The 22157-nt window shown below is 40.9% G+C and overlaps 1 protein-coding gene across 1 annotated transcript in view; it reads right to left on the bottom strand.

The window, feature by feature from the left end:
* The window catches only part of THSD4 (thrombospondin type 1 domain containing 4), a 642120-nt gene that overhangs the window by 331148 nt on the left and 288815 nt on the right, over positions 1–22157 (bottom strand). The window contains exon 7 of the mRNA XM_025389817.1: positions 17518–17654. Coding sequence (XP_025245602.1) covers positions 17518–17654 — 137 coding nt within the window. The remainder of the gene's footprint in view (positions 1–17517; positions 17655–22157) is intronic.

Below are 22157 nucleotides of genomic sequence, written 5' to 3'. Positions count from 1 at the left end.
TTTAATCTGCCTTTTGTCAGTGAACCTTCAGAGGAGGAAGTGGGAAGCTTGGTCCCTACGGCAGCATGACTGGTAATGGTAAAAGACTGGAAACAACCAACATGTGCATCACAGTTAAATTAATTATGGTTGTTCCTACTGTGCAATACTATGCAACTGTAAAATGAATGAGGATGTTCTTTAGATATTGAAGCACAAAGCTCTCTAAGGTATGCTAAGGAAGACAAGCAAGGGAAAGAGCAATGTCCGTAATACGCTCCTGTATGTGTCAAAAAGAGGGGGAAGATAATATGAATTGGCTTGTAGATGCAGAAAAATATCTGCATTAAAAAAGAAATTATCAACCACTGGCCATTTCCTGTTGGAGCCCTGGGGAACTGAGTAGTTTTGATGTTTGAGTCATATAAATGTAGTATCTATTAAATATAGGAAACAAATCATCCAGGTGTTTTCATCTGACACTTTGTCCTCAAAAACCCATTTTAACATATTTTTCTAAGGCTCTTCTATTACATTAGTGGTGCTTCTCACTACTTGATTTGACCTGAATTTTGCCAGGAATTTAAATGAGATGTCCAAATACGGTGTTCAGGTGATGAATGTTACCTTCACATCTTCACTCAGATGTCCAGGTCCTACTTGAGTCATCATTAGGCTAAGCAGCCTATGTTAAAAAAGCGTAATAATAATTAAAAAGTCTGAGCCTATGTCAATATAACTGGTGAATAATAATATGAGCTGATTCTCCAAGGATGTACACAGGGGCCAAAAGGAAAGGGGGCTACTGCTTCCTTGGCCCTATTAGTATGAACAGAGACTGCATGGAGTTTCCCCGTGCGGCACAGTTTTCTAAAGTTTTATTATGTGCCTTGTGGAACAGTACCATAGAAGTGACTTTGCATACAGTGAGCATTGCATAGGTCTGTATATATACCATAACAGATCCTACTCAGACAGTGCTTCTAGACTGTGCTTGGCTTAGGGTCAGGTATTGGGGTAGAAGTGGACTGTCTGGCCCAGAGGACTTTTCTCTGCTGAAGTTTCCCCTCTTTTCTCAGTTACAAATGTCAGTCACCATCCCTGCCAATTTAGACTGAACACTTGAAGTTCCCTTTGGGGGAATGCTACCCATTCCTTTATAAAGCTAGGGGAGGGGATCCTAACCACTCTTCTGTCACTTGGGTAAGAGGACCAGGTTGGATGCTCTGGACATCCCATCCCAGTTTTACCTGAACAACCTCTCTTTTATCTGTTTTAATGTTGAACATCCTGGTTGACCAAAGCCTCTTCTTGACCCATTATATTATCCAATTTCCAGGAGAGTATTTTGGGCCTGGAGAATGACTTAATGGAGGGTTTCCCATTGCTAAAGCCAGCATATGTTCAGAAAGAAGTGTGCATATCTTGGAGGAACTAAGAATGGCACTACCAGAGGTAGACCAGATTAACTCAGGGGTAAAGAGCAAGGTGCAAGCACAAAATGGTCATCTCAACTTCTACCCTGAGTATCTCATATGTGCTGGGTCCTGGGCTAGAGGCTTGGCATACACTTTCTCCAATCTCTAAGATCTGGGAGGCCAGTAACATTGCCTTCACCTGTTTTCTGGACTCCTGGCCTCCCTGGAGACCTTCACCTAACACTCCATTTAATGTGTGCCCCCCACCATTTTTTCACTACCCTGTTAACTTCACAGCATTCACCCAACTTCACAGCATTCATCAACAGCATTCATCATCATATTTGTTGAATGCATTTGAATGCTTCATAGCATTCATCAATTCTTTTGCTTATTAACTGACTTTGTATTACTTTTCCCACTAGGTTTTAAGCTCAATTTGAGTAGAAACTGTGTTAATCTTTTCCACTATTTAATCCCAATGCCTTGCCCAATGTATGGCAGTGAGCAGTTATGATTATTTGTTGTATTAATTCATTATTATGTGTATAATTTAGGTTGATTATTTAATATATATCGATTAAGAAATCTAAACAGGGTTTTTATGTTGGGTAGTTGTTCTAGTGATTAAAATAAGAAAAACACTAGATAATTTTTCTAAACTACATATAACAAAGCAAATTTCATCAGTTTTATATTTGGTTTCAGTTTAAGGTTTCAAGAGGTCCTAAGAACAGATCAAGTGCCCCAAAAGTTTACTTCTTAGTTAATCCTATTCATGATTATTTTCAGGAAAGGAGGTTTCACAACAAATTTCTAACTTGTTCTTTTGTTCCATTCTTGTATATGTTTAAAAAACATTTATTGAATAATTTTAATCTGTTAAGCACTGAGGATATAAATACATATAATACTCAATCTCTCTCCATTAGAAGCTAAGACACATGTCAAAATAACTATAATATAATATGATAAACTTTTTAATAGTCACAAGCAGAAAGTACTTTAAATTAGATTAGAGTTTGCTTGGGGTGGGTGTAAGAGAGAAAGTCCACAAAGAGTCACATTAACTTGGAATTCAGGCAAATTAGAAGCTATCCACCCTCTTTCAAGGGTGAATCATGCAAATATCTTGGAAAAGAGAAGAACAATTTACCCAATCCAGTTATTCTCTTGGTTTCATTGGACTAACAATATAAACTCTAAGGAAAGCCCGCAAAGTGAAGCCAGTAAAAAAGCAATGTAGGGCAAAAGGGTCAAAAAATGAGCAGGGTCTACTTGTGTGGTTCAGCAGAGCACAATAGTGTATATATAAAGGAGGGAAATGGACATTCAACACCTGCACACGCACACACACACACACACACACACGGATATACTTACTCATACACACATTCATTATGTCATCCTTCCCAGTCAGGGCAACACATTGGTTCACAGCTTATCTCTCAACATTTGGAAACAGTTACCTTGCTTTAATTTATTGAATAAATATGAAACTCTCTGCCAACGTGTCCTGATGGAAGCCAAGTGGTGTCCCAGCTGGGGGAGGAGGTGTCAAAGCCCACACTGAGTGCGAGTGGATGGCGGAGTCGTAGGAAACGCCCTGCAGTGGAGGTGATGACTGACCAGAGGATGTGCCTGATATAAGGGAGGAGTTCGGGAGCCAGAAGGCGGCTTCTTTCCCTTCACCAGAAGGCACCATGGGAGCATGCACTCACACTTTCTTAGGTTCCTCTGCCATCAGCTCTGCAAGGGCTCGAGAAATTCAGAGTAAGCAACCAAAAAACAGGATGAGGCTGACAGAGGCTTGGGAGGGTGCCAAGAATTCTCCCCCACCTTCAAGGCCTTGCGTTCAAGGTATCTGGCCAAGGGAGCTTCATCTCCTTGTTTTATCTGTACTCAACTTGCCTATCCCAGGCCCCAAATGAGAAAACTCTGTGATGAATTCAAGGTTAACTTCATTTGCTGAAATTCAACATACTGAGTACCAAGTGCCTTCTTTCATTTACACATTTATGTCAAACAACCATTCAAATGGTAGGCTTTTTGCTAAAGCAAGACTGGCCACAGCAAGGCACTCCAGGCTGACGGGACAGCACATGCATTCCCATGAAAGCACCAACCAGCAGGCCTGCAGGGTTAAGGACTGATATGTCCCCATCTGGCTGCCAGGAGGCCTGGCAGGAGGCAGACGATGAAGGGTTGGGACTTTATTCCATAGGCACTGTGGAGCCGCAGGTGGAATTTAGTCAAAAGAGAGGTTCATCTTGATTTGTGTTTTGAAAAGATGGTCATTTGGAAAAAGGAGATGAGAAAAATAAACTTAGAAGAGGGAAAAGACTTAAAAACAATTTTTTCCCAACACATATAAACAGCTCTTTCTATTCTGATTAACAATGCAGCCTAAAAAGCCAATATTAATAATAACCCCCTATGTAGCATTTAGTGTGTACAATTCACTTCATCTTCACGATAGTCCTCTGCAAAATGGGGATTAACAATACCTCTTTGATTGGGTCATTGTAAAGATAAATAAATGAACAAAATCATTTTTGTGTAAAGGACACCACCCAGGGTGCAGCACATGGTAAACTCAGAAATGGCTCCTTGCTGGCTTGCATCAGCTTCAACACCTTCCTCCCCTGTGATTTCAAAGCAGCTATTTTTTTGCAAGGCACCTACTCAAGTTCTGTTCCTTCACTACCAAACACTTCTTTAGTGGGGATGGGAGTAGGCCTTGGGGTCATTCTGACTCAGGATCATTAAAGTCTGGAAGCCTGAGATTTCTGAAAGGTTGGTCTCCAGGGAGCTAAAGTTTTGGTTTATTTTTTCCTAGTGCCTTACCCCCATGACCCTGCTCTTTCAAATGCCTGCTAGAGCTTCAAGGCAAAGTTTCATCTATTTTTATTAAGTTGTGAGCAAAAATAATACCTACACCCCCAAACTATAAAATTTTGGAACATTTAAAAACAGAGTTTAAAGCTGAGATCAAGTAAAACTAAATCATAGCGTGGTTAATGTGATGTTTAATAATAGAAATTATAATTGTGCTCTCTGTTAATTAGACCTAAGTGATATTTCGCTTGTGTAAATGACAGTAATGACTGGGGAGGGCTAGAGTGTCTCTGAGACCTCTCTGAAGGCTGGCCAGATACTCATTTTTGATGTCTGGCAAAAGGGATTGGGGTGAGGGAGGGAGAACTTCTGCGGGCTTCCAATACATCCTCTTGTTTTTGGAAATGACAGAATGAGAGCTCTACTTGCCCTTTCCCTTCGAGGCCTTTCGATATGCAGTAATTAGCCCAAAGCCGACATTTAGACTCCTTCCAGTCCCTGTAAAAAAATGGAGTATCACCCCACACCAAGGGACTAGATATCAACCCCAATTTTCTCTGTTCTCCGACCCTCACCAAGGTAGGCCTAGGACATCCACATTCTTCTTGCCCTTATTCCAACTCTCGAGTCTAAAGTGCAGAGGAAAGGCAGAGCAAGATGGCTGAATAGCAGCCTTCATCATCATCCTCTACACAGGAACACCAAATTTAATGACTATTTATACAAAAAAGCACCTTCATATGAGCCAAAATCAGGCGAGTGATCACATAACCTGGTTTTAACTTAGGATCACTGAAAGGGACACTGAAGAGGGTAGGAAAGACAGTCTTGAATCATTGACACCAATCCTCTCCCATTCCCCAGCAGCAGCCACAGGGCGCAGAGAGTCTGTCCGCTTTTGGGAGGGAGAGCACCGTGATTCCCACATCACTGTCCCACCTTTGCATTGGAGCTCAGTGCTGCCCTATCGCAGTGGAAAGCAACACCAGGCAGAACCCAGCTGTTGCCATGGAGGGAGCACTGAGACTAGGCCTAGTTCAAAGGGCACTCGTTCATCCTAGTGGTTGGAACTTGAGTTATGGCAAGGCTTGCCACGGTGGGCTAATGTACTCTGGGGTCCTAAATATACCTGAAAGGCAGTCTAGGCCACAAGCCGTGTAATCACTGGGACTGTTCTGGTACTATGTTGGGCTTGGAGCTAGTGGACTTGGGGGGCATGAAACCCAGTGAGACACCAGCCAGGGTGGTCAAAGGAGTGTTTACGCTACCCCTCCTCCAACCCCAGGCAGTGCAGCTTGCCTCTATGGCAGAAACTGCTTCCTTCCACTTGAGGAAAGGAGAGGGAAGAGGAAAGAGGTCTTTGTCTTACAACTTAGATACCAGCTCATCCACCATAGGATACGGCAGCATGTAAGTCCTGAGGCCCCCATTCCAGGCCATAGTTCCCAGAAGACATTTCTAGACATACCCTAGGCCAGAAGAGAACCTGCTGCCTTTAAGGGAAGGACCCAGTCCTGGCAGGATTCATCACCTGCTGACTAAAGAGCCTTTGGGCCCTGAATAATCAGCAGCAGTAACCAGGTAGTACACATCGTGGGCCTTGGGTAAGACTCTGAGATCTGCTAGCTTCAGCTGTGACTGAGGGCATTCCCAGCTGTGGTGGCTATGGAGAGAAACTCCTTCTGCTTGAGAAAAGCAGAGGCAAGAGTAAAGGGGACTTTGTCTTGCAGCTTAAATACCAGTTTGGCCACAGTGGAGTACAGCACCAAGTGGGCTTTTGGAGTCCCTAATTTCAGGCTTTGGGACTTGGGCAGGATTTCTGCACCTGCCCGGGGCCAGAGGGGAGCCAACTGCTCTAAAGACCTTGAGTGAACATCAGCAAGAGCCTGACATTGCTCTCCGTGGGCCTGTGGAGGTGGTGGCCACAGGGAGAGACTCCTCTGCTTGTAGAAAGGGGAAGGAAGAGTGGGAAGAACTTTGGCTTCTGTCTTGGGTGCCAGCTAAGCTGCAGTAGAATAGAGCACCAATTGATTCCTAGGTTTCTGACCCCAGGCCCTGGCTCCTGAATGGTATTTCTGAACTAGCCCAGGGCTGGAAGGAACTTGCCACCCTAAAGGGAAGGATACAAGCCTGGCTGGCTTTGCCACCTACTGATTGTAGGCCCTAGGCCTTGAGTGAACATAAGCAGTAGCCAGGTAGTGGTTATGGCAGGCCTTGGGCAAGACCCAGTGCTGTGCTGCCTTCAGGTCTGACCCAGCACAGTCCCAGTGGTGGTGGCCACAGGGGTGCTTATGTCACCCCTTCCCTGGTTCCAAGCAGCTTATCACAGAGAGAAGCTACATTCTTGTAGGGGAAAGTAAGGGGAGACAACAGTCTCCGCCTGGTAATCCAGGGAATCCTTCTGGAACTTACACAAGACCACCAAGGTGGTACCTCTATGAATCTGCAAGAGCCACAGCATTAGTGGGCTTAAGGTGTCCCCTAATGCAAATACATCTGCAGTGACCAAAGACTTAGATCACAACACCCAAGTCCCTGCAAATATCCAGAAAGCCTTCCAAAGAAGGATGAGTACAAACAAACCCAGACTGTGTACAAACAAACCCAGACTGTGAAGACTATAATAAATACCTAACTCTGAACTATCAAGACCCCAATGAACATCCACAAGCATCAAGACCATCCAGGAAAACATGACTTCACCAAACGAACTAAATAAGGCATCAGGGACCAATCCTGAAAAAACAGCAATATGTAACCTTTCAGTCAGAAAATTCAAAATAGCTGTCTTGAGGAAACTCAACGAAATTCAGGACAACACAGAGAAGGAATTCAGAATTCTATCAGATACATTTAACAAAGAATCAAGCAGAATTTCTGGAGCTGAAAGGCAACTGACATACTGAAGAATACATCAGAGTCTCTTAACAGCAGAATTGATCAGGTAGAAAGAAGAATTAGTGAGCTTGAAGACAAGTTATTTGAAAATACACAAGAGGAGACAAAAGAAAAAAAGTAAAAAGGAATAAAGCATGCCTATGAGATCTAGAAAATCGCCTCCAAAGTTCAAATCTAAGAGTTATTGGCCTTCCAGAGGAAGTAGAGACAGAAATGGAGTAGAATGTTTGTTCAAAGGGATAATAACAGAGAACTCCCCAAACCTAGGGAAAGATATCAATATTCAAGTACAAGAAGGCTACAAAAGACCAAGTAGATATAACCCAAATGACACTACCTCAGGACATTCAATAATCAAACTCCCAAAGGTCAAAGAAAAAGAAAGGTTCCTAAAAGCAGCAAGAGAAAAGAAATAAATAACATACAATGGAGCGCCATTACATCTGGCAGCGGACATTTCAGTGGAAACCTTACAGGCCAGGGGAGAGTGGCATCACATATTTAAAATGCTAAAGGAACCACACTTTTACCATAGAATAGTATATCTGGTGAAAATACCCTTCAAATGTGATGGAGAAATAAAGACTCTCCCAGACAAACAAAAGCTAAGGGATTTTATCAACACAAGCCCTATCCTACAAGAAATACTAAAGGGAGTAGAAAGAGACTAGAAAGAAAAGGATGCTAATGAGCAATAAGAAATCAATTGAAGGTACAAAACTCTCTGGTAATAGTAAGTACACAGAAAAACACAAAACATTATACACTGTAATTGTGGTGTGTAACCTACTCCTTTTTTTTTTTTTTTTTTGAGACAGAGTCTCACTATCACCCAGGCTAGAGTACAGTGGCACCATGTCAGCTCACTGCAACCTCTGCCTCCCGAACTCAGGCAATTCTCATGCCTGAGTACCTAGAATTATATATAGGTGCATGTCACCACACCCAAGTAATTTTTGTATTTTTAGTAGAGATGGGGTTTCACCATGTTGACCAGGCTGGTCTCGAACTCCTAATCACAAGTGATCCCAAAGTGCTGGGATTACAGGTGTGAGCCACTGCACCTGGTAGAAAGACTAAAAGATGAACCTATCAAAAATAATAACAATAACTCTTCAAGACATAGACAGTACAATAAGACATAAATAGAAACAACAAAATGTTAAAAAGCAAGGAGATGAAGTTAAAGCGTAAAATTTTTATTGGTTTCTCTTTGCTTGTTATTTTGTTAATTGCAATCAATGTTAAGTGATAATCAGTTTAAAATAATGAACTGTAAGACATTATTTGCAAGCCTCATGGTAACCAAACCCAAAATCATAAAACAGATATACAAAAAGCAAAACTCAAGCAATTAAAACATACTACCAGAGAAAATCACACTCACTAAAAGGAAGACAGGAAGGAAGGAAAGAAAGAAGACTACAAAACAATCAGTAAACAACAAAATGCCAGAAATAAGTCATTAATTATCAATAATAACATTGAATGGAAATGGACAAAACTCACAAATCAAAAGACAGAGTAGCTGAACGGATTTAAAAAAAAAGAAAGACCCATACATCTGTTTCCTACAAGAAACGCACTTCACATATAAAGACACACATAGGCTGAAAATAAAGGGATGAACAAAGATATTCTACGCAAATAGAAACCAAAAATGAACAGGAGTAGCTATACTTAGACAAACTAGATTTCAATGCAAAAACTATAAAAAGACACAAAGAACATCATTATATGATAAAGGAATCAATTCAGCAAAAGGATTTAACAATTGTAAATATATACGCACCCAACACTGGAGTACCCAGATATATAAAGCAAATAGTACTAAAACTAATAAAAGAGAGACAGATGCCAATACATTAATAGCTGGACACTTCAACACCGCACTCTCAGCATTGGACAGATCATCCAGACAGAAAATCAGCAAAGAAACATCAAACTTAATCTATACTACAGACCAAATGGATCTAATAGATATTTACAGAACATTTCATCCAACAGCTACAGAATACACATCCTTTTCCTCAGCACATGCATCATTCTTAAGGATAGACCATATGTTAGGCCACCAAACAAGTCCTAAAACATTCAAAAACACAGAAATAATATCAAGTGTCTTCTCTGACCACAATGGAAAAAAACCAGAAAATAATAACAAGAGGAATTTTGGAAACTATACAAACTCATGGAAATTAAACAATTTGCTCCTGAATGATTAGTGTGTCAATAAAGAAATTAAGAAGAAAATTGAAAAATTTCTTGAAACAAATGATCATGGAAACAGCACACCAAAATCTATGGGATACACTGAAAGCAGTACTAAGAGGGATGTTTATACCTATAAGCACCTACATCAAAAAAGTAGAAAAACTTCAAATAAAGAACCTATTGATGCATCTTAAAGAGTAGAAATACAAGAAAAAAACCCCAAATTAGTGAAAGATAAATAATAGGCCAGGCACAGTGCTCATGCCTATATCCCAGCACTTTGGGAGGCTGAGGCAGGAGAACTGCTTGAGCCTAGGAGTTCAAGACCAGCCTAGGCATCATAGCGAGATCCCATCTCTATAAAAATTTTAAAAATTGGTCAGGTGTGGTGGCATGCACCTGTAGTTCCAGCTACCCAGGAGGCTGAGCTGGGAGAACTGCTTGAGCCTGGAGGTCAAGGTTGCAGTGAGCTGTGATCATGCCCCTGCACTCTAGCCTCAGCAACAGAGCAAGATTCTGTCTAAAAAAAAAAGAAAAAGAAAAAGAAAAAGAAATAATAAAGATCAGAGCAGAAATAAATGAAATTGAAATGAAGAAAACAATGCAAAAGGTCAACAAAATGAAAAGTTAGTTTTTGAAAAGATAAAATGGACAAACCTTTACTCAGACTAAGAAAAAGAGAGAGAAGACTCAAATAAAATCAGAGCTAAAAAAGGAGACATTACAACTGATACCACAGAAATTCAAAGTATCAATAGTGACTACTATGAGCAACTATATGTCAATAAACTGGAAAGTGTAGAATAAATGAATAACATTCCTAGATACATACAACCTATCAAGATTAAACCATGAAGAAATCCAATACTTGAACAGACCAATAACAAGTAATGAGATAGAAACAGTAATATAAAGTCTCCCAGTAAAGAAGATTGGGACCCATTGGCTTCACTGCTGAATTTTACCAAACATTTAAATAAGATTAAATACACAACTCTTATTCAAACTATTCTAAAAAATAGAGGAGCAGGGAATAATTCCAAATGCATGATGCAAAAATCCTTCAGAAAAAAACTAGTAACTAAATTCAACAACACAATAAAAATATCATTCATCAGAACCAAGTGCGATTCATCCCAGGGATGCAAGGATGGTTCAACATAGGCAAATCAATCAATGTCATATCTCATAGCAACAGAATGAACAACAAAAACCATATGACCTTTCAATTGATGCTAATAAAAGCATTTGATAAAATTCAACATCCCTTCAAGATAAAAACTCTGAAAAACTTGGGTATAGAAGGAACATGCCTTAACATAATAAAGTCGTATATGACAGACCCATGGCCAGTTTCATACTGAAAAACCAAAAGCCTTTCCTCTAAGATCTGGAACAAGACAAGGATGTTCACTTTCACTACTGTTATTCAATGTAGTACTGGAAGTCCTAGCCAGAACAATCAGATATGAGAAAGAAATAAAGGCCATCCAAATTGGAAAGGATGAAGTCAAATTACCCTTGTTTGCAGATGATATAATCTTATATTTGGAAAACACTAAAGACTCCACCAAAAGTGATTAGAATTGATAAACAAATTCAGTAAAGTTGCAAAATACAAAATCAACATCCAAAAAACAGTAACATTTCTATATGGGAACAGCAAACATACATATTTCTATATGCCGACAGCAAACAATCTGAAAAATAAATTTATTTATTTATTTATTTATTTTTTTTTTTTTGAGACTGAGTCTGGCTCTGTCGCCCAGGCTGGAGTGCAGTGGCCAGATCTCAGCTCACTGCAAGCTCCGCCTCCCGGGTTCCCGCCATTCTCCTGCCTCAGCCTCCCGAGTAGCTGGGACCACAGGCGCCCACCACTTCGCCCGGCTAATTTTTTGTATTTTTAGTAGAGACGGGGTTTCACCGTGTCAGCCAGGATGGTCTCGATCTCCTGACCTCGTGATCCACCCGTCTCGGCCTCCCAAAGTGCTGGGATTACAGGCTTGAGCCACCGCGCCCGGCTGAAAAATAAATTTAAAAACTAATCCCATTCATAACAACTACAAATAAAATACCCAGGAATTAACCAAAGAAGTAAAAGATCTACAATGAAAACTATAAAACATGGATGAGGCTGGGCGCGGCAGCTCAAGCCTGTAATCCCAGCACTTTGGGAGGCCGAGACGGGCAGATCATGAGGTCAGGAGATCAAGACCATCCTGGCTAACACGGTGAAACCCCGTCTCTATTAAAAAATACAAAAAACTAGCCGGGCGAGGTGGCGGGTGCCTGTAGTCCCAGCTACTCGGGAGGCTGAGGCAGGAGAATGGCGTGAACCCGGGAGGCGGAGCTCGCAGTGAGCCAAGATCCAGCCACTGCACTCCAGCCTGGGCAACAGAGCGAGACTCCATCTCAAAAAAAAAAAAAAAAAAAAAAGGACCTGGATGAAAGAAGTTGAAGAGGACACAAAAGAATTGGAAAGATATCCTGTGTTCCTGGATTGGAAGAAGTAATATTGTTAAAATGTCCATAAAACCAAAGCAAATTACAGATTTAATGTAATACCTATCAAAATACCAGTGAAATTCTTCACAGAAATAGAAAAACACAATTCTAAAATTTATATGGAACCACAAAAGATTAAGAATAGACAAAGCAATCCTGAGCAAAATGAAGAAAACTGGAGGAATTACATTACTTGATTTCAAATTATACTGCAGAGCAATAGTAACCAAAACGGCATGGTACTGGCATAAAAACAGACATATAGACCAATGGAACAGAATAGAGAACCTAGAAAGAAATCCACACATCTACAGTGAACTCATTTTCATTAAAGAGTTTTCATTAAAGGGGTCAAGAGCATACATTAGAAAAAGGACAGTCTCCTCAAAAAAATGGTGCTGGGAAAACTGGAAATCCATATTCAAAAGAATGAAACTAAACTCTATCTCTCACCATATATAAAAATCAAACCCAAATGGATTAAACACCTAAATCTAAGACCTCAAACTATGAAACTTCTACAAGAAAACATTGGGGGAACTCTCTGGGACATAGAACTAGGCAGAGATTTCTTGAGTAATACTCCACAAACACAGGCAACCAAAGCAAAAATGGACAAATCAGACCACATTAAGTTAAAAAGTTTCTGCACAGCAAAGAAAATAATCAACAAAGTGAAGAGACAACCCACAGAATGTGAGAAAATATTTGCAAACTACCCATCTGACAAGGGATTAATAAACAGAATATATAATAGCTCAAACAACTCTATAGGAAAAATGTCTAATAATCTGATTTTAAAAGGGGCAAAAGATTTGAATAAACATTTCTCAAAAGAAGACATACAGATGGAAAACAGGTATATGGAAACCTACTCAACATCATTGATCAGTAGAGAAATACAAATCCAAACCACAATGAGATATTATCTCACCCCAGTTCAAATGTGAGTGAATAACTCACTAAAAGTGAGGCAATAACAAATATTGGTGAGGATGTGGAGTAAAGGGAACCCTCTTACACTGTAGGTAGGAATGTAAGTTAGTATAACCACTATGGAGAACAGTTTGGAGGTTCCTCAAAAAACTAAGAATAGAGCTACCATGTGATCCAGCAGTCCCACTGGTAGGCATATACCCCAAAGAAAAGAAATCAGTATATTGAAGAGATATCTGCACACTCATGTCTATTGCAACACTAGTCACAAAAGCCAAGATTTGCATCAACTTAAGTGTCCATCAACAGATGAATGTATAAAGAAAATGTGGTACATATACACAATAAAGTACTATTTAGCCACAAAGAAGAATGAGATCCTGTCATTTGCAACAACATAGATGGAAATGGAGGTCATTATGCTAAGTGAAATAAACCAGGCACAAAAAGACAAACTTCGGGTTGGGTGAGGTAGCTCACACCTGTAATCCCAGCACTTTGGGAGGCCAAGGCGGCTGGATTACCTGAGGTCAGGAGTTCGAGACCAGCCTGGCCAACATGACAAAACACTGTCTCTACTAAAAATACAAAAATTAGCCGGGTGTGGTGGCACATGCCTGTAATCCCAGCTACTCGGGAGGCTGAGACAGGAGAGTGGCTTGAACCGCCTAAGGCGAAGGCTGCGATGAACCAAGATTGCACTTCAGCCTAGGCAACAGAGCAAGACTCCATCTAAACAAAAAAAAAAAAAAAAAGAAAAGAAAAAAGACAAACTTGCCGTGTTCTCACTTATTTGTGGAAGCCAAAAATTAAAACAATTGAACTCATGGAGATAGAGAGGATAATGATGGTTACCAGAGGCTAGAAGGGTAGTGGGGGTTAAGGGGGAGGTGGGGATAGTTAATGGGTACAAAAAATAGAAAGAATAAATAATATCTAGTATTTGATAACACAACAGGGTGACTATAGTCAATAACAATGTAATTTTAAAATAACTCAGAGTATAATTGGATCATTCATAACACAAAGGATAAACGCTTGAGGGGATAGATACCCCATTTACTCTGATGTGATTATTACGTATTGTCTGCCTGTATTAAATTATCTCATGTACTCTATCTATTATGTGCCCACAAAAGTGATAAATTAAGAATTTTGAAAGAATAAATGAAACACAGGGAGCTCCAGAACTGGGTAAACACAGGCTCTAGCTTGAGCTGAAACAGAGCATTCAAGCCAGCAATGGGTGGGCCTGGGACCTTTACTTGGCTCGATGTGAGGACAGTGCCCTCCTCTCATGAGGACTCTTTTGTAGACTTGGCTCATATTATTATGCAATGCTTGTCACCTTTCATTAACTTTTCTTGCAAGCCTGCCTATTTCTTTCAACTCTATGTGGCCAGGAGAGGCTTTGTGTCACTATTTCAGATGCAGACACACATCTTAGGGAAAACTGTCTGCGAGCGACGGCTTTCTCAGCCACAAGTCAGAGAGGTGGAGAAATCAATTTGAATTCTGGGCATCCAATCAAATATTTAGAACAGGACATGTCACCCTTTGAAAGTTGCAAAGTAAACAGAAGTTCAGCCTGGGAAGCAAATGTACTTCTGATTATTTAAACTGAAGTTTTAGAGAGGACAGTGGTTCCAACAACTTCAATGAGGGAACTTCAGGCAAATGCGGAGAACAAATGCAAAGTAGCATCCACATAGTCCTAGTAGCATCAGAACCCTATTAATATACTCACATCCTGGAAAATGTCTGTTTCAGGCTTTTAGCAATTATTATCTGCAAACTGTGTTGCCATAAAGTTTGAATGTTTTTCATCAATTAGTAAGAATCCATACCCATGTCCTTATAAGTGTTTGCTTTTCTTTTGTATCATCAGCTAATAGACATTTAATGAAATACTAAGAAAACGTGCTCTCCCAGTGAAGAGACCACATTTCATATTCCTTCCAAGTCATCTCACCACCATATATTTATATTTCTGGATCTTTGTTAACTATATTTTCATCAGTGTCCCTTAAAACCTTGCTACTCAAAATACGATCCAGGGACCAGCAGCATCAATATCACATGGAAGTTTGTTAGAAAAGCAGACTCCCAGGCCGTTCCCCAGGCCCTACTGAATCAGAATCTGCAATCCCCCAGTGATTCACCCTATAGCGTGAGAGTGCTGAGCCAAAAGAGCATCTGTATCTGACAAATCTATAACAAGAAAAGGCAAATACTTTTGCATAGAAAATCCAGGTACAATGGTATATATGTAGGCATACGCAGTGATAATACTAATAAATGCCAGTATGCTTACTGAATGCCAGACCCTGTTATAGGGTCATGACTCTTCACCACAACACAGGACATAGGTACCATCCTCCTCATTTTTTAGATGATTCACAGAAGCACAGAGAGCTTAAGTAACTTTTACAAAATCACACAGTAAATCAGTGGAAGAGGCATGACTTGAACCCACGCAATTCGACTTCGGGGGGCAGGTTTGTAACCATTATACTCTACCATTACATTCACCATTCCTTAGCAGTGTGCACCTGTATTCAGGAAATTAAACAGTTGATTTGGGATCTGAAAGATAAAGCTAGATTGCTATCAGGCCCATCATTTTAGTTCAGTAACATTTAGAAACAGAGAACATAAAAGTTGGAGATCATAAAACTCTAAGAGAATGCCCTTGGGTATTTTCTGAGGACGCTGAAGCTCCGAGACGATGTGTGAAAACCAGTGGTTTTTCCAAAGGAGTGGAAAATTGGAGGCTATGATGTTTCCCATGATGTTTCCTGTCTCTTCTATGCCGCATCCTAATTCTTTCAGGGTTTGCTCTTCCAAAGATACTTCATACACATCAGATATCAAGTGACACCTTGTTCCTTTCTGAACTTGCATTCAAAATGTGAGAACAAAATCCTGTCATTTGCAATAGCATGGATAGAACTGAAGGACATTCTGTCAACTGAAATAAGCCAGGCATACAAAGACAAATAGCACATGTTCTCACTCATATGTGGGAGCTAAAAAAACCAAAATTGAACTCCTGAAGACAGAGAGTGAAATGACGGTTGCCAGAGACTGGAAAGGGTAGTAGGGACAGGGTTATAAAGTGAGGATGGTTAATGGGCAAAAAAATACAGTTAGAATGAGTAAGATCAAGTGTTTGGTAGCACAATAGGGTGACTATAGCTAACAATAATTTATTGTATATTTTAAGATAACTAAAAGAGTAGAGGCTGGGCAAGGTGGCTGACGCCTGTAATCCCAACACTTTGGGAGGCCAAGGTGGGTGGATCACCTGAGGTTAGGGGTTCAAGACCAGCCTGGCCAACATGGTGAAACCCCGTCTCTATTAAAAATACAAAAAATTAGTTGGGTGTGGTGGCGTGAGCCTGTAATCTCAGCTACTCAGGAGGCTGAGGCAGGAGAATCACCTGAACCCAGGAGGCAGAGGCTGTAGTGAGCTGAGATTATGCCATTACACTCCAGCCTGGGCAACAAGAGTGAAACTCCACCTCAAAAAATAAATAAATAAAGTAAAATAAAATAAAAGAGTAGCACTGGAATGTTCCTAATACAAAGAAATGATAAAAGCTTGAGGTGATGAATACCCCAGTTACCCAGATTTGATCACACACTGTATGCCTATATGAAAATATCACATATACCTCATAAATATATACATCCATTACATACTCATAATAATTAAAAATATACTTTTTTAAAATCTGAGAATATCAATCCTGCTTTATAAGTTATTTTGCATCCTATTTGAAACCTCCTCATTCAAAATGTTATTGGGAGGGTAGGCTGTGCTCACAAATCACACCTCAATATCCCTAATATTAAACACTGTAGCAATTTATATTCAAAGTATAATAGGAACTTCCAGGTGTTATAGCCAAAGAGCTCTTCCTGTGATAAAACTCGGTCTGCCAGCTAGCTATAGAGTGCTAATTAAGATAGACTCTTCGTTTGGGCTCCAGAGTCATTTACCTGCTAAAGCTTAGCTCCACTAATACGTATGTAGATGAAAGGAGGGTAGAAGTCCAAGCGCAAATTAATGTGGCTACAGAATTTGTGCCATTTCATCTAAGATGCCGATTTTTAACCAAATGGTGCTTTCTGTCAACACTGAACATCCCACAAGGATTCTCTCAAGCCCAGAATGTTTGCAGAACGCCAGGCGGGGAGTTCCTGGAACAGACTTCAGAAGCCCAAGGAGGTTGAAAACTTCCTGTTTAAAGTACAACTTCTGCTATAAAAGGCACGAATCAACTTTCCTTTGGAAGCCTGCCCCTTCTGGGGAGAGGCAAGATAAAATATGCCATTCCCTTAAAATGCCACCCTCATGACGCCAAGCATTTCTTGATTTAACCAGCAGTGTCCTTTCCATAACCTCTGTTTCATAGGCAAGGAAGGAGCTCCAGATCCAACTAGCAAAGATTGCCGTGTCCCTTGTGAAGCATGTGGTGTCAACATAACTCACTTAATAATGAAAATGCTAGAGTGGGACCTAGTGACGCCCAAAGATCAAAAGCACAGTCAGGGCTGACCAAGCAGCCCTATCTCAGCCCACTCCTCCCAGAGCGCATGGTTCAGTGGCTCCGACGTGGGCTGGGGGCAGCTAGCAGCCTAGTCCCTCCCTGGAAAACAATAGAGTCAGCAGTCACAGATCAAACACCCTAAGAATTCACCCTAGTTCAGGGGCACTTACCTTGCACTGCCCAGACACACAGATGGCCGTGCCATTCTGGTCACAAGGGGTGCCATCGATGACCTTCTCAGCTTGCCGTACATAGAAGCGGTAGCCCATTGCCTGGCAGTTCAATTCACATTTGCGATTGCCTTTCACTACCAAAATAAAATAAAATAAAGGTGAGGTATAAGCAATATCATCTCTGTGGAATCAACACCTTTTTTCTTCCTATAATTTTTATTGAGATAAAATTCATATAACATAAAATTAAGCATTTTAACCAACTACACAGTTCAATAAGTCTTTGTATATTCATAAGGTTGTATGTCCAACCACAACCATTATATAATTCCAGAACATTTCCATCAGCTCAAAAAGAAGCCCTGTGCCTGTGAGCTGTCATTTCAATTCCTCGCTCCCCCTAGATCTTGGCAACCACCAATCTACTTTCTGTCTCTATTGATTTGCCTATTCTAGACATTTCACAATCACACACTCTTTAAAAGTGCATGAAAGTTATCAGCTCTCCCCATATTCGATGACAGAGGGAAGGGATTGTATCTTGATCTATTTGCATATAGTAGTGATACAATGCTGAGTGAATATTATAAAGGAATTCTTAAAGACTCTCGCCATGCAAGTAACAGATTCTACTTTTAGACATCCTCCCATGCTTTGCCATTGTCATAATTAATTATGTTGGTCCAAAAGTAATGTCACAATTACTTTTGCACCAACCTAAATATATTTCATATATCAGCAATCATAGTGAGCACACGATTTTTATGTTCACAAGTCTCACTCTGTAACCCAGGCTGGAGCACAGTGGCGCGATCTTGGCTCACAGCAACCTCTGCCTCCCGGGTTCAAGTGATTCTCCTGCCTCAGCCTTCCGAGTAGCTAGGATTACAGGTGCCTGCCAACACAGCCAGCTGATTTTTTTTTTTTTTTTGTATTTTTTAGTAGAGACAGGGTTTCACCATGTTGGCCAGGCTGGTCTTGAACTCCTGACCTCAAGTGATTCACCCACCTCAGTTTCCAAAAGTGCTGGGATTACAGACATGAGCCACCACACCCAGCCATATTCTGCTTTTTAAACTTAATATCTGCATGGTTATATCATCTGTATGCCTTTTTAAATGGCTGCAGCTTCCTGTAATAATTCCTCCATTATGACATATTTAAGTGGCTTCTCCATCACTCTAGGTTGAAGTTCAAAGTTCTAAGCGATGGATAAAACCTCTTTCAAGAGCGGAACCTCGCCTACCTTTATGGCCTCATTTCCTCCTGTTCTTCCTTAAATTCACATTCCTAAATACACATTCTACACACAACTAAGCACTCCCTGTCTGTAGCCGTTGCTTAACTGTTCCTTCCCTCACTTGGTTGGCCTGCATTTGTACTTTGTTTGCATTTCCAGGTCACCTCCTCAGGAAGTCCTCCACGAATCTGGATCCCACCTGTACTTTTACCCCCTCTCAGGTTGATGTGTCCTCCTCTATTTCAGGGCTAACCATGCTATGTTGCAGTGTGGTTTTGCGGTAATACAGGATGTCTCTGTCTTCTTCACTTTTGTATCCCAGGAACCCAGCACAGAGCTTGGCACATAGCAAATGCTAAACAAACCTCTGAGGAATAAAACAAGGGATGGATAAATGAATATCAGCCTTTTCTCCCCCTTGTCTTTCTCTCCCCTCCTCCTGCTAGATATATTTCCCTACCTCAGAGTCTTTCTCTACATTTCTATCACTTCATACCAAGCCTGGCACACAGACAGTGCTCAGTAAATGCTAAATTAATTACTGCTACAAGGAACATCTCAGAACAATTTAGTTGCTTCCAAAATAAGAATGAAAATAAATTTCAGGCAAGATATATTTCTATATCTGAAAGAGACAGACAAGCCAAGTACACACGGATTTAAAAAAAAACAAAAAAAAACTGTTTTGGAGACAAGACTAATGCTTTGCTCAGCCATAGCCTGTTCCAGGCTGTCTAAAATCAGATTACCAGATTGGATAATACTGACTTTTTCCTACACAACACGATACAGCATATTTCCCCAGTGTGGCTGCCTGACTGTCATAGCAATAAACTTCCTTCTATTCCAAAGTCAGTGAAAACCTCTAACAGGAAATAACATGGAGCCTCTAGGACCACATGGTTCCGGATGATTGCATCATCTAGGTACTCTGAGCTCTATCTTAGAAGTCAAGAGACCTGGTTTCTTCCCTTGGCTGCCCAAAAGATGTAAGAGGTTATTTGGCGGGGGGGGGGGGAAATAAAAGAATACCAAAATGGAAGCACCTTTGGGATTTATTTCAAACCAAATCATTTGATAGATTAAAACACAGGCTTAAGAAAGGAAGTGACAAGTTGGAGGCAAAACTCATCTCCCACAACTTGCTTTCTCATTTCATCTATCAAGACCCTATTCCCTCTCTCCCCAGCTCCTGACTTTCTCAAGCACTAGAACTATCCAGGTGCGTTGCACTGTAAGTAATAAAAGTGCCTGTGAAAGGCAGCCTCATCTGAGAAAGGGTTTGGGGTCCTCACTTCTCTTGGCTTCCTCCCAACTATCTCTATCCTTTGAGATACTATCTTTTGGGGCCACAATTTTATTCCTCAATATTTGCAAACATACTGCAGAACATTCTGAGGGAAAAAAAAACAACAAAAAAAGCTAAACACAAGACAATTACAGTAGAATCTCCAAATGGCCACAAGAAAAGAGCCCAGAGGAATAGCCTTAACTCTGGGCTCCTCCCACCAGTAGACACTGGGGACACTGCATCCGCCTTCTCACACTTGCAACTAGGAGATAACTGAAACCTGAGGACAAGGGACTTCTTAACAAAACTGCCTAGCATCCTGTTGCCTTAGAAAATACTCACCCTAGTTCTTCTCATAAAATTATGTAATGACTTCTCTAGACCCTGCATAGACTTCCTACCCACTGCCCCCACCTTTGTGTCTGTGTGAGATAGGGTCTCGTTCTGTCACTCAGGCTGGAGTGCAGTGGTGCATTCTTGGCTCACTGCAATCTTGACCTCCCAGGCTCAAGCCCTCCTCCCATTTCAGCCTCTTGAGTAGCTGGGACTACAGGTGTGCGCCACCACACCCAGCTAATTGTTGTATTTTTTGTAGAGATGGGGTTTTGCCATGTTGCCCAGGGTGGTCTTGAACTCCTGGTCTCAAGTGATCCTTCTGCCTTGGTCTCCCAAAGTGCTAGGATTACAGGCATAAGCCTCTGCCCCCAGCCCCCAACTCCTTTAAAATTCCTCATGAAAATACATTTGGGCTGGGCACAGTGGCTCATGTCTGTAATGCCAACGCTATTGGAGGCTGAAGCAGGAGGACTGCTTGAGCCCAGGAGTTCGAGACCAGCCTGGACAACATAATGAGACCCTGTCTCTACAAAAAAAAAAAAAAAAAAAAAAAATTAGCTGGGCGTGAGGGTGCACGCCTGTAGTCCCAGCCACTCAGGAGGCTGAGGCGAAAGGATCCTTTGAGCCCAGGAGTTTGAGGCTGCAATGAATTGTGATTCTACCACTGCACTCCAGCCTGCATGACAGAGCAAGAGCAAGATCCCATTTCAAAAACAACAACAACAACCTTTGAAGGGTTTCAAATTAAGGTTTTGCATGGATATTCACCTTATTCTTTTTTTTTTTTTTTTTTTGGCCTTTAAGTAAAGTACAATTCTGATGCCAGGAGACTCTTCTCTAAGCAGATTTTGTCAGGTTTTGTTGGTGCAGGGAAAGGGGGAAAACAGAAGGGGTGCCACAAGCTGGAAGCAATGGGATAAGAGGAAGTGGGCACCAACTTCTCTCTGTTTCTCTCCTTCTTTGTTCTCATCTGCTTCCTGAATGTCCTCCCTGCCTCTAAATGAACATTTCACCGTCCACACACTAAAGCAGTGGTTCTTACTGTGGTCCTGGGACCAGCAGCACCAGCATCACCTGTGTACTTGCTAAAAATCCAAATTCTTGGGCCTCACCCCAGACATCCTGGATCAGAAACTCTGGGGATGAGGTCTAGGACATGGTCAAGTTTGGGAATCATTGCTCTGAGGAAAACCAAGCAGTGAGCCAACTTGGAAGCAGCTGACTCTTATTTTGAATCAAAGATATTCAGATCCCACGCCTGAAATTAAAAGATAATATAACCCCAAATATAGGCACTCTAATTAAATTTGGGATATTACCAGGTATCTGGAGCCCTGATATTTAAAAGCCCTCTAATCATGAAAAAAAAAATGCTGGTGACTATACAAGAAAATTTAGGTTACTAAGAGTAAAGCAACTAAAAGCTAAAGAGTTTACCCTTGAATACAAATTTAAATCACTTATTGAATTCTGTTTCCTTGGAAAAGCCATTGATATAGTAGTGAAGATTTTTTTAAAAAGTAATAAACTCAAAAGAAAAAGAAAATAGAGAAGGAGTTAACGGTTACAAAATTTAGGAAACCTGAAAGCAGAAGGACTCATCGTAATGACTAAGCCAACCCAAGAAAGCTGATCCTAAGCAGCAATAAAAGCAGCAAAGCTACGCAGTATTACAGAGTCTCCAAAAGGTAACTTTGGAAATGGGGGAGAAAGCAGACCTAAAACTGGAACAACTATGTCTAAGAGTTGTAAGAAGTAGTTAGAGGTTCT

The sequence above is a fragment of the Theropithecus gelada genome, chromosome 7a (genome assembly GCF_003255815.1).
Source record: "Theropithecus gelada isolate Dixy chromosome 7a, Tgel_1.0, whole genome shotgun sequence".
Classification (NCBI taxonomy): Eukaryota; Metazoa; Chordata; class Mammalia; order Primates; family Cercopithecidae; genus Theropithecus; species Theropithecus gelada.
This window is presented reverse-complemented; position numbering and strand designations above follow the sequence as displayed.